The sequence below is a fragment of the Thecamonas trahens genome (genome assembly GCF_000142905.1).
Source record: "Thecamonas trahens ATCC 50062 unplaced genomic scaffold supercont1.44, whole genome shotgun sequence".
In the NCBI taxonomy this organism is placed as follows: domain Eukaryota; order Apusomonadida; family Apusomonadidae; genus Thecamonas; species Thecamonas trahens.
The window spans coordinates 258,929-273,509 of NW_013657636.1; the positions used below are offsets into that span (position 1 = coordinate 258,929).

At 62.8% G+C, this 14,581-nt stretch overlaps 5 protein-coding genes across 5 annotated transcripts in view; 2 read left to right on the forward strand and 3 right to left on the reverse strand.

The window, feature by feature from the left end:
* Positions 1-5,717, reverse strand: part of AMSG_12232 (uncharacterized protein) — a gene marked incomplete at its 3' end in the record, with an annotated part of 7,880 nt that extends 2,163 nt beyond the window's left edge. Inside the window, exons 1-5 of the mRNA XM_013899564.1 lie at positions 2,637-5,717; positions 2,433-2,556; positions 1,915-2,093; positions 930-1,476; positions 413-479 (exon numbers count right to left, since the gene is read on the reverse strand). Of these exons, the coding sequence (XP_013755018.1) occupies positions 413-479; positions 930-1,476; positions 1,915-2,093; positions 2,433-2,556; positions 2,637-5,479 (3,760 nt within the window). The 5' untranslated portion in view covers positions 5,480-5,717. The remainder of the gene's footprint in view (positions 1-412; positions 480-929; positions 1,477-1,914; positions 2,094-2,432; positions 2,557-2,636) is intronic.
* Position 5,718: 1 nt separating this feature from the next.
* AMSG_09065 (uncharacterized protein) lies at positions 5,719-7,125 on the forward strand. Its single transcript, XM_013899540.1, has 2 exons — positions 5,719-6,123; positions 6,209-7,125. The coding sequence occupies exons 1-2, from the start codon at positions 6,115-6,117 to the stop codon at positions 7,058-7,060; spliced, it is 861 nt and encodes a 286-aa protein (XP_013754994.1). The 5' UTR covers positions 5,719-6,114; the 3' UTR covers positions 7,061-7,125.
* Positions 7,126-7,759: 634 nt separating this feature from the next.
* Positions 7,760-9,354, forward strand: AMSG_09066 (exosome component 2). The gene is made up of 2 exons (XM_013899541.1): positions 7,760-7,890; positions 8,389-9,354. Exons 1-2 carry the CDS (start codon positions 7,769-7,771, stop codon positions 9,257-9,259), a joined length of 993 nt encoding a protein of 330 aa, XP_013754995.1. The 5' UTR covers positions 7,760-7,768; the 3' UTR covers positions 9,260-9,354.
* Positions 9,271-12,256, reverse strand: AMSG_09067 (vacuolar proton translocating ATPase 100 kDa subunit). The gene is made up of 3 exons (XM_013899542.1): positions 12,211-12,256; positions 12,022-12,111; positions 9,271-11,733 (listed from the first exon to the last, which is right to left on the reverse strand). Exons 1-3 carry the CDS (start codon positions 12,235-12,237, stop codon positions 9,307-9,309), a joined length of 2,544 nt encoding a protein of 847 aa, XP_013754996.1. The 5' UTR covers positions 12,238-12,256; the 3' UTR covers positions 9,271-9,306.
* Positions 12,257-12,346: 90 nt separating this feature from the next.
* On the reverse strand, positions 12,347-14,004 carry AMSG_09068 (OTU domain-containing protein 6B). Its single transcript, XM_013899543.1, has one exon. It carries the CDS (start codon positions 13,707-13,709, stop codon positions 12,408-12,410), a length of 1,302 nt encoding a protein of 433 aa, XP_013754997.1. The 5' UTR covers positions 13,710-14,004; the 3' UTR covers positions 12,347-12,407.
* Between the last annotated feature and the right edge of the window lie 577 nt (positions 14,005-14,581).

The window sequence follows — 14,581 nt, forward strand, 5'->3', positions numbered from 1 at the left end:
GATGCCGTCGCGGAGGAACGCCGGCGACGGCGCGTACTCCTTTGGCCGCATAAACGCCACCCGACCTCCCTGTTCTACCCTCCTCTCCCGGCAGCCAGCCATACGAAAGTGAGTCCTTGCCTAGCCAGCATTGATGGTATGATTGCGTGTCACAATAACCGTGGCATCAATCGTGGCATTAATCGTGGCACTAATCGTGCCGTCAATCGTGCCATCAATCGTGCCATCAATCGTGCCATCAATCGTGCCATAAATTACAGCATTTGTTCGTTGGCTCACCATGGTGCCTCATGGCTCCATTTGTTCGTTGACCCCATCATCAATGAACCAACATGATCGTTTGCCATTCGTTTGCGTTGCCATGTCTGTCTCGCCCCCCCCACCACCCACCCCACCCACCCACTGGACGTACCATTCCAGGCCTCTGCACCAATACTGGTCTGCCCAGGAGGGAACTCATTGTCCTCGTATGTCGCAGACTGTACACCCCTCCCCACATAAGTGCTCCATTCCCTCCCTTAACCCTCCGCACTCAGCCCAGATACCCCCTCTCCGTCACCGTACCATGGCGAATACGATAGTCAAGTGACCTCGACGGTGGCAGTCGGCCCGATTCCCGTCCCGCACTTCCCGCCTCCTGCCGCACGACACACGCTCCCCATTCAGGCGATGAATGAGGTAGGGCGGAGAGGGGCAGGTAGTGCAGCATGGAGGCTAGTCATGGAAAGAGCAGAGTGTGGGCAAGGTATTGAGCTGGATGATGGGGAGGAAATGGTGGCTAATCGCGACGGCTAATCGCGACGGCCATCGCCTGGTGGGCGCGGAGCAGGAGGATGTCCGCGGCTTCATTGGTAGCCACCGCGGCGATCGCGGTGATTGTGGCGGCGCGAGGCCAACGGGGACGCTGTGGGTGGGTCCTTACTTGGCACGCGGCGGCGGCGGCGGCGGCGGGTCGAAGAAGGCGGCGTTGAGGCCGGCGCCGACGACGACGATGGGAACATCCAGGTGATGGGCGAGAGGACGGCCGACCAGAAGCCGCCCTCGGGCTCGACAACAACCGGGATCGGCGAATCGCGGTGCGACGGCGATGGTGACGACGAGGACGCTGAGCGCGCAGCATGTGGCGGTGGCGGCGACGGGCCAGCTGAGTGATTTGTCGCTGCCGCCGCGGTAGCAGCAGCCTCGGCACGCCGCTGGCGAACAAGCTCCTGCAACTCGACGACCTCTTGTTCGAGCTTGGCACGGGCAGCCTTGCGCGCGGCAAGCGCCACCTCGAGCGTCGTCAGCGACGACGAGGACGCGTCCGACAGCCGCCGCGACGGGCGCGACTCTGGCGACGAAGATGACGACGACGTCGATGACGATGACGAGCTCGGTGGTCCGATGCCATACGCCCGCGGCAGGACTGGATCGTCGACCAGAGGCGGCAAGCTCGGCGGATGCTCGTCCTCGTTCTCAGCAAGCTCTTCCTCGGATCTGTCATCCACCACAGCTTCACCCGGCACCGCCCGACGGCGACTCCGACGACGCGTCTTGCCCTTGCCCTTGCCCTTGCCCTTGCCCTTGCCCGCCTGTTTCTTCCTACCACTCTCACCACTTCCACCATGCGAGCCATGGCCACCATCACCACGAGTCGCATCAGAGACAGCATCGCCAACAGCAGTCGAGCCAGAGCAAACTGTCACCTCTCCGCGCACCTCGCCGATCTTGTTGCTGCCATCACGACTGCAGTCGTGGTGGTGGTCGCGGTCGCAGCTACGGCTACGGTTGCGATTGCGATTGCGATTGTGGTTGCGGTTGTGGTTGCGGCCATCGTCATCACGTTGGCTGTCTGCGGTGAGGGCGTCGAGCCAATGCGGACCAACAACCGACTCGAGAGCAACGACATACTTATGCATGGCTTCAACAGGAGACATACTTCCCAGAGCAGACCATGTGTCATACTTTGCTCGGGCCACCACATCCCATCTCCATGGACCGGCCTCCTTACATGGGCCCTCTTCGACCTGCTTCCGGGTGGCGTAGAGGACAAGCCAGGTACTCTGCGAGTCGGACGACGAGAGCTGTGCCATGGCCTGTTGGAACTCTTCGCTCTCTTCCACATACCGCACCGCATGGTGGTACTTGTCGGGGTATGGTACTCCGGACATGGCTTATGTGTCGATGCGTGGGTCAGGGAGGAGCGGGGGGGGTGCGGGTGGGTGGGGGGGGGGGGGGGGGGGGGTCGGAGTGGAGTCGTCGGGCCTGCTGTCGAGTCGGCCGATTGCCGTGGTTGGACGACACGTGGCGTAGAGGTGACATGTCTGGAGCCGTTTTGTTTACACAGCAGAATCCGATGCGGGCGCGGGTGCGGGTGCGGGTGCTGGGGTGGCGCCGTATGAGGTAGTGCCTTTTGCGCCATTCCCGGCTGCGCTATCGCCCATGAGCGGGACGCTGTCAAAGTCGGGGTTGGCAGCAGACTTGGAGCTAGCGCCGGTGGCGTTGGCGGCCCGCTTGCGGACGAGGACAACAACGAGGACCGCGATGATGATGAGGAGGACGACGACCGTCGAGACGCTGCCAGCCACAATGGCGGTGGTGTGGTCGTCCTTGGGTGATGGGAGGTACCGGACCGGCGTCGGCGGCGGCGGGGGGACGGCGGCGGCGGCGACGGTGGCGGCGGAGGAGGAGGCGACGGTGGCGGTGGCGGCGACGGCGGCGGCGGAGCAAAGCCGTACATCGCGGAAAAGGTATCGCCGGACTGGGCCACTACGTCCGGGATTCCGTCGCCGTTGATGTCGTCGATTGCAACACGTTGTGCGGCCGGCGCCAGCAGCTGCTGCGCCGCGTCGCGGACCCAGACAAGGCCGGCGTCGGTCCGCGCCACCACTCCGTCGTTGACCGTCGACGGCGTGGCTGACGGAACAGTGACGAGCGCGCGAACTCCCGCCAGAGACAAATGGACTGTGGGCATTGCCCAGCCTGACTCGCCAGCCAGCTGCGTCACAATCCACAGCGTGTCGTTGCCGGGTCCGGGCGAGGTCGCGAACATGATCGCAGGCAGAGCGCCGCTGGCGTCGGGATCAAAGTACCCGACCGTGACCGCGACAATGTCATCGGCCATTGTCACCACCGTCTGCGGCGCATAGTCGTTCGCTGCCGCGATGCGCCAAACCCGTGGCGTGGTTGTTCCGTTGGTCACGTCAGCGCCATAGACAAGGAGCGAGTTTGCCGGTGGCGGCGGCGCGGCCGCACCAAACACAGCCCGCGCAGCACTCGCATCTGACGCGGTCGTGCTGAGGTCGGCGGCCACGGCGCCGCCCAGCATGGCGGGCGTGAGCAGCGTGCGCGAGGTCGCAAATGTGCCGTCGCCCGAGTTGAAAAAGACAAAGGCCTGCGTGGTTGATGTAGCCAACACATCAAGCCGTCCGCTGGCTGACAACTCTGCCGTTCCTAGCCATGACGCCGCGAGGAGCGTTGAGAACGGCGAGTACACCCCGGCATCGTTGAGTACGCCCGTCGTTGTCGGCGTCGTCGTTGACAGTACAATGTCGGCGTCGGGCTCGACACTGCCGCGGGTCAGGGCCTCAATCGAGTGGGAACCCGGAAGCATGACAGGCGAGCCACACGCCCAGACACCGCCCGAACTCGGGCCGCAAGTCGAGACGGCAGCACCTGAGCCAATGACTAGCGACGCAGACGTAGCGAGGCTGGCGCCCTCGAGCGAGAAGGCACCAACCATCGACGCCACCGTCAGTAGAGTCTCCGGAGGACCGTACGAGACAGGGGTCCGCGGCGGCGGGAGCGGCGACGGCGGCGGCGACGGCGGCGGTGGTGGCGACGGTGGAGGAGGGGGTGGCGACGGTGGAGGCGGAGGTGGCGGCGACGGCGGCGGCGGCGGCGGTGGCATGAGCAACTGGCCGGCAAAGCCATAGAGGTTGATCCGCGACGAGGCGACAACATCGTCCAGCCCGTCGCCGTCGACGTCGGTGGTGAACACGTTGACGAGCGGAAAGCCGCCAGTGGCTCGCGTTCCGCTCATCCACATGGCGCTGTCGCCGATGCGGGTGAGCCAGTGGAGCGCCGACTGAGTGCCGACGATGATGAGGTCCGATGGCTCGGCGGCAATCGTGGTGAGCGACGCCGGGTTCGATGCTGCCGTGAAGATCTTCGTCGGCGTGCCCCACACGCCGGGCGCGGTGCGGTTGAGCACGTAGAGCGCGTTGGTGCCAGTGGTGGAGAAGACAAGGTCGGCGCCGGGACCAAAGCCGCCAAAATTGCCCGCAGCAAAGGCGGTGGTGATCAGCGAGCTGTCCTGCGCTTCAGCAATCATGACCGTGGTAAAGGTGCCGTCGCCGTTGGCCACTGCGGTCCAAATACCATCATGCCCGCTGCCTGTCACGCCAGCAAAGACGACGTCGTCCAAGGTATCATCCGAGATGCGGGCAACCAGACACGGGGTGCGGATGGCCGTCGAGGTGTAGACAATTCGCTGGAGCGGGAACGATCCACCGCCCTCGTTGACAAAGACCAGGACCTCGGTCGCCGTCGCCGCCACAAGATCGACTTCGGTGCCGGTGGTAAAGACGCCCGAGGCGAGCCACTTTGCGTTCAGCGAGGCCGAGAACTGGGCGTAATCAAAGGTTCCGTTGGCGTACACGTTCTTCAGCACACCCGCGTTGGGCATCGAGGTGGAGACGGCGAGGTCGGCGACAAGCGCCGACTGATTAACAAATCGACCGCTGGCCACAGCACCAAAGTTGCCACCACTGCTAGAGTAGACGCGTGGGCAGGCCCAGGATACCAGCAGCGAGCCTTCGTTCCTGCACACATACGTGCCACCGGTGCGAACAAGGGTGAAATCAGGCCGTCCGCTGCCGTAGATGGGGCCCATGGCGACGGAGCCCTGAAAATTGTCTTCGCCAGACGTTGCCCAGAGGGTGCGGATGGTGCCGAAGCTGTTGGGCGTTGCCGCCTCTGCAGTCAGAACAGCATAAGCCACAGCAACCACAACCACCACAATGTATGCGTGAAGCATAGCCTTGTTTGTTGTGGAGAGAGCGGTGTGCCGGCCTTTCCAATGCCCAGCAGAGTGTGGTACAGGTGGCCTGGCGTCCGCATGTGGATGGATGACATGCCGTTCTCTTTCCTTTTTTGGTTTCTTCCCGCACGTGCGACACGAATGATGGCCGAAACGTGTTGAAGATACGCTTCGATGATGGTTAGTAAGAAGAGTCGCCATTGCGCCAAGGCGTGAGCCACTCCGAGTGACTGGCCATGGTGGACTCGATGCTTTTGAGCACGCTCTTGGCATCGCTCCTTTTCTTCTTGCGGCTCGCAACCTCCTAGTACATGGCTCCGACAGTGAAGCCCGAGCCGCATACGGTCGAGATGAAGGACGCCCGCTGCAAGATTTCCTTCTCGGCCGGGACTCGCAGGCCGACGAGGGCGAATACGCCGCCCGGATGCCGCCGCCGGAGCCTGCAATACCGATAGGCATTTCAAACTTGACAGGCGGGCTGTCGTGTCCGTCCGAATCTGGCACTCCGCTGCCATGACAGCCAGCTGTGCCATTGCCCCTTTCGGCCCTTTGCCATTGCCGCTGGTAGCCAAGAACAACTGAAGCCCGCCCGTTTGCCAGCCTCTCCGGACGAGATACATGCCAGTGTGTGCCTTTCTGGCTATCTGTTAGCACCTTGAGCGCCTGCTGTGTGTTGTTGCTTCCATGACAAGGCAAGTGATGCGGGATGTGTAGCTAGCCTTCCAAACCTCCTTGCGTGCGCGTGTTCCTATTTTCCGGGGGAAAGCGAGAGGGTAACTGCCAGTCGCGCCAGGTACTGCAACGCAGGGGCTGCACAGGGACAAAGCAGCCACCCTCCGGCCTTGGGCACCACACCATAAGGGAGGGAGGGGGGAGGTAGTACTAGTTCGAAAAGCGTGTCCTGTTGTAGCCTTCTGTATGGCAGTGGAGGGGGGAGGGGGAAGGGGGGTCACTTTAAGGCACGTGCGGCCGACTCCCGAAGAAATCACAGGAGACTGCGAAACATTTTGGGTTGGAAACAGACACACCGATTGGACCCACACCTCACTCGCACGCACTCTTTGTCTCAACGAGAAACGTCCAAGAACGAAATCATGCCGGCGGTACGGCACATCTACTGGTGCTTCGGGCAGTGGAAGGGGAGGGGGGAAGGGGGGGGGACTCATTGGGTAGTGATGCGCGGAGCAGAAAAATGATTCATCAACTTCGTCATCGACCACCAGCGGGCCTATCGAAAAGCAGACGCTGCAGGCTGGAGTGGAGCGGTTCTTTTCGATCACCGAGGCCTTTGTGTCCTCCTCGATTGTGGCCGAGATCATGGCGGTCTCTGAGGGCGGCGAGAATGGGGAGTTTCTGCGCGTCGCTGGCTTTGTCTTTTTTGTCATCGCCTGGTCCCTCCAGACTCTGACCCTGCTGCACAATCTGGCGCGGACGCACAACCTCCGGTCCGCCATGCGGTTCCTCAGCGCCAAGTCATCGTCGCCGGCAGGCTATACGGTGTTCAAGCAGAACGGCATGGGATCGGTTGAGCGTGTCGTCACCATCACTGACGAATGGGGCAAGATGCTGGAGAAGGAGGCGGACGACGATTATTTCTTTGGCGTTAAGTTTGACGTCAAGTCAATTCTGGGCATCATCGTTCATGTCGCTCTCCTTATTGTTGGCATTCTCTGCTTCCGTGGTGAGCTGGTTGTCGAGAAAATCACCGACGCCTTTGTGCTCATCATTCTGCCCATCTTTGGCGAGCTGCTCACCGCGTCGGACCTGTGGCACAAGGAGGAGAAGGCTAAGGCCGTCGGCGGCTTGCTTGGCTCTGACGTTGTCGAGAACCTCTTTGCTGAGCGCAAGTTCCAAGGCCTTGAGGCGTTCGTACGCGCTGCCAAGAACGTGTGTAACGATCTGGGGGATGAGGCTAACACCGAGGATGTCCTTGCCTCATACGATATTCATCTGAGCCCGCCGACGTTGGACCCGGACTTGGAGTCGTCGTCATACACCTCCGACTATACCGAGTATTTGGAAAGCAGCTCTTCGTCCTAGTAGCCGCGATCTGATGTGCTCGAACGCCTTGTCATTTTCATCGTCGATAAAGCTTTCATGCTGCGGCAGAGAGGAGCTCCAAACCTGATTCTTTTTTGCTCTCAGAGTTCTCCTCTCAGAACGACGAGCTCGCGCTGCAGCTTGAGCATAGCCCATCTACACCAGCTGTCTCCCATCCCCTGGCTGTAGCGGGCACCAGGGGGCCGTGCCGTCGCTTTCTCCCACCGTCAACATCTCCGACATGGACAATGTGGGAAATGTGACCTTGTGACGAAAATTGTTGATCGTCTTCGTGCAAAACGACGACGAGCTCGCGCTGCAGCTTGAGCATAGCCTATCTACACCAGCTGTCTCCCATCCCCTGGCTGTAGCGGGCACCCCCCAGCCATTGATTTCTCCATGAGCAGCCAGCCTCCTCGGTCCGATCCGATCATCGCCACCTCCAGCCCCCCCCTCAACCCCCAATCTCCCAGTCGGACGACCATACCGACGACCACACGCCGAACACTGTGCGCCGCGATTGGCAACCTTTGCCTCCGATCAGCCAGCAGGCAAAGCCCGGGCTGTACCAACAAGAGTTTTGGCGATGGCAACGGGATGGGATGAGCGAGAGCAAGGGCGAGAGCGAGAGCGAGAGCGACGTCGAGATCGAGGGGCGGAGCGACGGCACCAGCGACGGTGACTTGGCACTTGTCTGCGACTTGCGCCATGTCCAAGACCAGCCGGCTTGCGCTCCCTGCGTATGCAAGCTCGACACAGACGACCCGTACAGTGGACACACGTGTGGTTGTTCCCGGTGAGGTCATTCTCCCACACGACGGCTTCCTTCGGTACGTGCGCCCTTGGCTCATGGTGGTGTGGCGAGATGGGCGGGATGGGGGGGAGAGGGCGGGGGAGGGGGAGGGGGGGGGGGGGTAGGGGGTGGGGTGAGCAATGCCGTTACTTATATGTATGTGTGTCTGTGTGTATGTGTATGTGTATATCTGTCTGTCTGTCTGTCTGTCTGTCTGTCTGTCTGTCTGTCTGTCTCTCTCTCTCTCTCTCTCTCTGTCTCTCTGTGTTCGCTGCCTCTCCGTCTCTCTCTGTGTTCGCTGCCTCTCCGTCTCTCTCTGTGTTCGCTGCCTCTCCGTCTCTCTCTGTGTTTGCTGCCTCTCTGCCTCGCTGTCGCTCCGTCCGCCGCCCTATTTGTCCCTCTACTTGGGGATGTGGTGGCTGCTCCTTCTCCTTCTTGTGATCATCGGTGAGGTCTGCTTTTGCTATGGCTGTTTTGCATCATCACGGTCATCATGCGGCTCATGATGTTTACCCCGGCTACAACGTGACGACAGTGGCCACGGCACATACCCCAAAGACGGCATGCTGTGTGCGACGGTGGCGGGCATGGTGACACAGGTCAACAAGCTAATCTCGGTCGTTCCGCTCAAGTCGCGGTTTGTGGCGCGTATTGGCGACGTGGTGGTGGGCCGCATTGTCGAGGTGGCGCACAAGCGGTGGAAGGTCGACGTGCAGTCGCAGCAGGACGCGGTGCTGATGCTGTCGTCGATCAACATTCCGGGATCAACACAGCGCCGACGGTCGGCGGCGGACGAGCTGCTCATGCGGTCGTTCTTTGCAGAGGGCGACCTCATTTCGGCAGAGGTCCAATCGCTGTATGCGGATGGTGGGTGCTCGCTGGCTACGCGCTCGTCAAAGTACGGCAAGCTCGTCGACGGCCTGCTTGTGGCGGTCAACCCTTCGCTGATGAAGCGGACGGCCTCGCATTTCCACTCGTTCCCCTGCGGCATCGACGCCATCTTTGGCTTTAACGGCTACATCTGGCTCACGCCGTCGCCGCCCGAGGCTGAGGGCGACGACGTGGCGAGCGCCTCGGCCACGGGCGCCATTCCCTCGTCGATGAACGACGTGTCGACGGCGGCGGCGGACACCGGCCCGCCGTTCAAGTCGGTCCCGCTCGATGCGCGCAAGGCCATTGTCCGCCTCCGCAACGCCATTGTGGCGCTCGACAGCGTCTTTATCGCCATCTATGCCGACTCGGTGTGGGAGGCGTACCAGGCCTCGCTCGAGCTGGAGCTGGACTTGCCGGACATGCTCCACGCGTCGAACATGGAGGCCGTGACGGCGCGGGTCCGCGAGGTGCACGACGAGGCCATGGCCGCTGCGGTGGTGCCGGGGGTCGAGGCCGGGCCTAGCAGCGCGTGAGACGGCCCACGTCACAGCGTGGATGCGTTTAGCCAGCTGGGAACACACTACTCGGCAGCGACCGGGGCATCGAGATTGAACGGCTCAAACTTCCAGCCATCCGAGGCTCCAAACTTGGAGAGGAACTCGACCCAGTGGAGGCGGAGAGCGTGGAGGAAGGCCGAGAGCGACTCCATGATCATGAGGATGCCGACGGTGGCGAGAGCCCAGACGGTAAAGGCGGCAAAGATGAGCGGGGCCGAGCCGGCCTTGAGGCCGCGGAAGAGGACCTGGTCGAGGATGACTTCGGAGAGCTCGGCGTGGGCAAGGGAGAGGGCCCAGAGGCGGAGGTACGAGGCCGTGTTGGAGACGGTGCCGAGGACGTACTCGATGGTGTGGATGATCTGGTGGATGACGATCTCGCCCATGTCGTGCCCGTGGCCGTCGCCCTCGGGCTCGGTGCCGTCGGCGGCGGGCGCGAGGAGGGCCTCGGTGGCGCCGCCGTGGCTGTGGCCGGCGCGGCGCGCGGCGGCCTTCTTGCGCATCCACAGGATGATGGGCTTGGGGAGGAGGAGCCAGGGAATGGCGACGAGGAGGACAAAGACGAGAATGATCTGGACGGCGCCCTGGCCCGAGTACATCTCATCCTTGGCCGGGACTGAGCCGGCCTTGAGGAACATGTCGATCATGACGGTGAGGATGAGCGGCGGGTCCGGGATGACGGTGACCCACTTGTAGATGATGAGGATGACCATGTAGCCAAACATGCCGCCGAGGAACAGGACCTCGGGAATGAAGCGCGTCCAGACGTCGATGTAGTTGCCGTAGTACAGGTGGTTGGTGAGCGAGAGGACGACGCCAAAGAGCATCTGGGTCACGCCGTAGATGATGGCGGTCTTCATCTTGAACGAGTTGTAAAACTGCAGCTTGTTGGTAGCACCTGCCCAGCCCGGGTCGACGCCAAACGGATAGACGCGGTCCGGGTCGATGAGGTGGGCGTCGCCGTCCGAGGGACGCGACCAGTTGGAGCCGAAAAAGTCGATCGAGAAGCCGAAGCAGTCGTTGTAGAGGAGGCCGGCGTACATGGCAAAGACGCCCATGGCGAGGATGAGGTAACGGCCGTTGAAGAGCATGTTGAACATCTCGGGGCGGCCCGGGATGCGGGCGATGCGGCCCTCGTAGGCGACGAGGATGGCGGCAAACATGGTGAGGAGCGCACCGTGGCCGAGGTCGCCAAACATGACCGCAAAGAGGAAGGGGAAGGTGATGATGGTGAACACACCGGCGTTGGCCTCCTGGTAGCGGGCCATGCCGTACGCGTCCATGAGCGCCTGGAAACCGGCGGTGTACTTGTTGGTGACAAAGTACGTCGGCGGCGGCGACGACGTGACCTTGACCTCAAAGAACGACTGGACCGAGGCGCCCGAGCGGGCGACACCGCGGGCGAGCGCAGCCTCGATCTGGGAGTCGCCCCACACCGGAGCCCACGCCCGCGCCACGAGCGCGCGCGACGACACGTCGCTCTTCCACAGATTGAGCGCGTGGTAAATGCGCTGCTCGCGGTTGACAATGTCGAGCCAGTCCTCCAGCGAGGCCGCAATGACGCTCAGCACCCGCTCGCGCTGCTCCGCGGCCGAGTCGAGCGTCAGCTCGAGATCGTCCATCCGCGCCTCCACCTCGACAAGCAGCTGCTGCCGCGCGCTCGCCGTGTCGGGCGTCTCGTACAGGTTGGCACCGTACGACTCGCACATCTTGGTGATCTTGGTCCGCAGCCGCGCGCCCTGGAAAAAGACGATAAAGGCAATCTTCGAGACAGGCTCGCCGCTAGCAGGATCGCTCAGCTCCACCGCCTCGGTGCACTGCCGGAGGATGTGGTTGCCACGCGTCGCCCGCCACAGCAGCCGCTCGAACCGCGCCATCTTGGTCTGCTCCAGCAGGCCCGAGACGTAGCCAAGCTGGACTGCGCGCGACGACGCCGTGCCGGCCCCTGGCGCAGACTCGCCCAGCCGCCCCCCGGTCCCGAGCAGCGGCGACGACGCCGACGGGCCGTTGGCGTCAAGCGCCGACGTCTGCGAGACAAAGACGTCGCCGGCTGCGCCAGCGTCGTCAAAGAACACAGAGGTCTGCGCCAGCAGGCACTGCAGCTCGGTCAGCTCGTTGGCGGCCGAGTCGAGAATCTCCTGGTTCGCGTTAAGCTGCACAAGGCCAGCCTCGAGCTCGACAAAGTGCTCCTCGAGGTCGTCGAGGTTAGCCCCACCGGCGTCGGCCGGCGCCGCCATCCCTGCACCGGCGCCACCGTATCTACGCCCCCGCCGCGCGCCTTGAACCAGCGACGACGCCTCGGTAGCCGCCGCCCCGGCCTCGGTCTTGGGCGCAATGGGCAAGCCTGCCTTCTCCACCTGCTCCTTGAAGAACCTCAGCTTGCGCTCCAGCTCATCACACCGCTTGACATCGTTGACGTATGACCTCTGGAACGCGTTGAGCTCCGGGTTGAGCTGTAACAGAAGTTGATGGTATTGGAGGGCGACGTCATGGTGAGTATGGGTTGTCGCAGGGGAAAAAGTCACGTGCCGGTCGGACGGGGGAGGGGTGTGACAAGGGTGGGGCTAGTGTGAGGGGTAGGGATGGGTCAGGACCACGCAAAGTTGGTAGTGGTGTAGTGGGTGGTGGGTGGTATATATATATATATGTGTGTGTGTCGTGTGGGGGGGGGGGTATGGGTACAGCGGTGGGGGAAGAGGGGGGACGGGGGGGAGGGGGGAGGGTGTGTGGCCGTGACGTACATCGACAAACTGGACGACACCAGTCCGTCCCAGCTCCTCCACTGTAGCATGGGCGGCCTCGGCCTGCACAACCATTTCAATGAGGTGCATCTGTGTGTGGGGGGAGGGGGGAGGGGGAAAGAGCGCATGTGAGTATGGGGTGTGTGTGGTGGGGGGGGAGGGGAAGGGGGGGGGGGTGGCTGTCCGTACCTCCTCACTGCGGAAGAGGCTCCCCATGGTTGGGTGGTTGTAGTCGAGAGTGGTGGTCAATGACCATTAATTGATGGTGGTGTTGACGGAGCTGGAAGGGCAGGGCAAGGCATGGCATCGTCGCAGTTGGGCGTGATCAGTGGAAGACCATGGCTTTACAGTGGTATGGCATATCGGGGAGGGGGGAGGGGGGTACGCTAAGCATCGTCTGGGAAGGCGACGACCGAGTTGTAATGCTCGCCAAGGGAGAGCTCGTGGAGATGGTAGGAGAGACGGAGCGGGTCGCCGGCCTTGTCCTCGCCCATGACGATAGTCTCCTGGGCGTTGTAGATGTGGATGGGCCGGTTGACGACTGCGGTGAGGGCAGCGAGCTCGAGCTGGCCACCCCAAGCCGGCGTGGTCTCCATGCGGACGCAGTAGGCCTCAAATTGGTCGTCGGTCATGGTTGAGCCGGCGGCGTTCATCATGAACGGCGCATACTCGTCACGGTTGGCACGGATGTGGTCAACGACCTGCTTGCGGAGGGCCATGACCTCGGACGCCGGCTCGCCAAGCTGGTGCAGCGTTGCGGCAAACATGCAGTGGCCGTCCGGCACAATCGAGACGATCCGCAGCCGCTGCGGGAGGAGCCGGTCGGCAATTGCCGCGGCTTCCTTTTGGCGCTTCGTCTCGCCAAGCGCGTCGACTGCAGCCTGTGCCTCGGCCCGCCGCTTGGCAACCTCGGCCGCCTTGCGCTCCTTCTTCAGCTGGCTCTTCGACTTGCGCCCGACCGTGATGCGGAAGCCGGTCCCGGCGTCGGCAGCCATGGCGGCCGCGGCCTCGCTTCCGTCGGCTCCGCTGCTCGCCGCCGCGCCCGAGGCGCCCTCGCCGCTGTTGTCCGGATGCGCCGCCAGCTCGGCTGCGTGCCGCGCCTCCATCTCGGCCTCGGCCTTGGCCTTCTCGACCTGCAGCTCGCGCTTGAGGGCCTTCTTCTTCTTGGCCGCCTTGATCTTGGTGTCAAACTCCTTGATCATCGTCCGCATCTCGTGCGCGTGGCGCTTCTTCATGCTCCCCAGCGACTCGCTTGTCGTCTTGTTCTCCTCCGCGGCCGGCGCCGGCGCCGGCGCCGGTACCGCCTCCTCGGCCTCTGCCGACGCCGCTGCGTCCGGTGCTGCCGCCTCCGCCTCCGACTCGGCCTCTGCCTCTGCTTCTGCCGGGGCCTCCCCAACGTCCCCGCCCTCGTTGCCGGCCTCGATGGCCGCGAGCTCAGCCTCATGCCGAGCCAGCATCTCGGCCTTCTTCTGCTCGTGCTCCTGGATCAGCTCGGCCTTGCGCTTCTTGTCGCGAGCCTTCTTGGCCTTGGCAATGAGCGCCTTCATCTGCTTGTCCAGCGCCTGGACCTCCTTGTACTGACGCGACCGTGCCGCAGTCTTGGACTCGGGCATGACCTCTCTCACTCGTTCCTCCTCCCTACAACCTGGATGCGCGTGCGCGTGCGGTGCTGGTGTTGGTGGAGTCATGCCGCCGTCCCTACCCCTTCTGTGCTCCACCCAACTCGAAACGGCGGATGGCAGCCGATCAGCTGCAATTCAACTCGCCGACGCAAAGCCAGCCGACGCAAGAGCCAGGCGACGTCGAGCCAGGCGACGAAGATCCGACCTTTGCACCCAGCGGGAAACACGCCAACTGCAGCCACACCAACGAAGACTACCACGCTAGCAATTACCACCGCATCCTATGCCTCCCGGACTCGATCACACACACGGACTCGATCACACTCGTTCTTCATCACACACACACACACACACACACACACACACACACACACACACACACACACACACACACGCACACACTGCTGAAACAGCCCACCACCATTCCCCAGCGACTACATGTATGTAGTCAATAGTCAACTGCACTGCCCACCACGAGAGAAAAAAAAACCCCATGCAGAACCCAATCCATCGTTCCACTTCAAAACAAATCGTGACGCTCACGAAGCGTGCACACTGTGCCCGACGCTTTTTCGAGTGAACGGCGAGAGCGACTGGCACCTGTTTCTTGTGAACTCGACGGTGCGTTTTGCCACGCTCTTCCTCCTTCTGGTGACGACGACCACAGCCCTTCCCCCCCCCCCCCCCCCTTACTACCCTCACCGCAACGCCCACCCCCACCCTACCCCCCTCCCCACCCCTACCCCCACCCCACCCCTCCAATCCCTGCTTGTCACCGACCGAACCCTCCTCCCACACACCACACAACACCGCCCCCCTCCCCCTCCCTCTCCCTGCACCTGACGTTTTCGTGTGATGGCGAAATGCCCTGCTCTCGGCCGTCACCTTTTATTTTTCGGGCGAAACGCTCTCCACCAGCTACCCCTGCCCCTACCCCC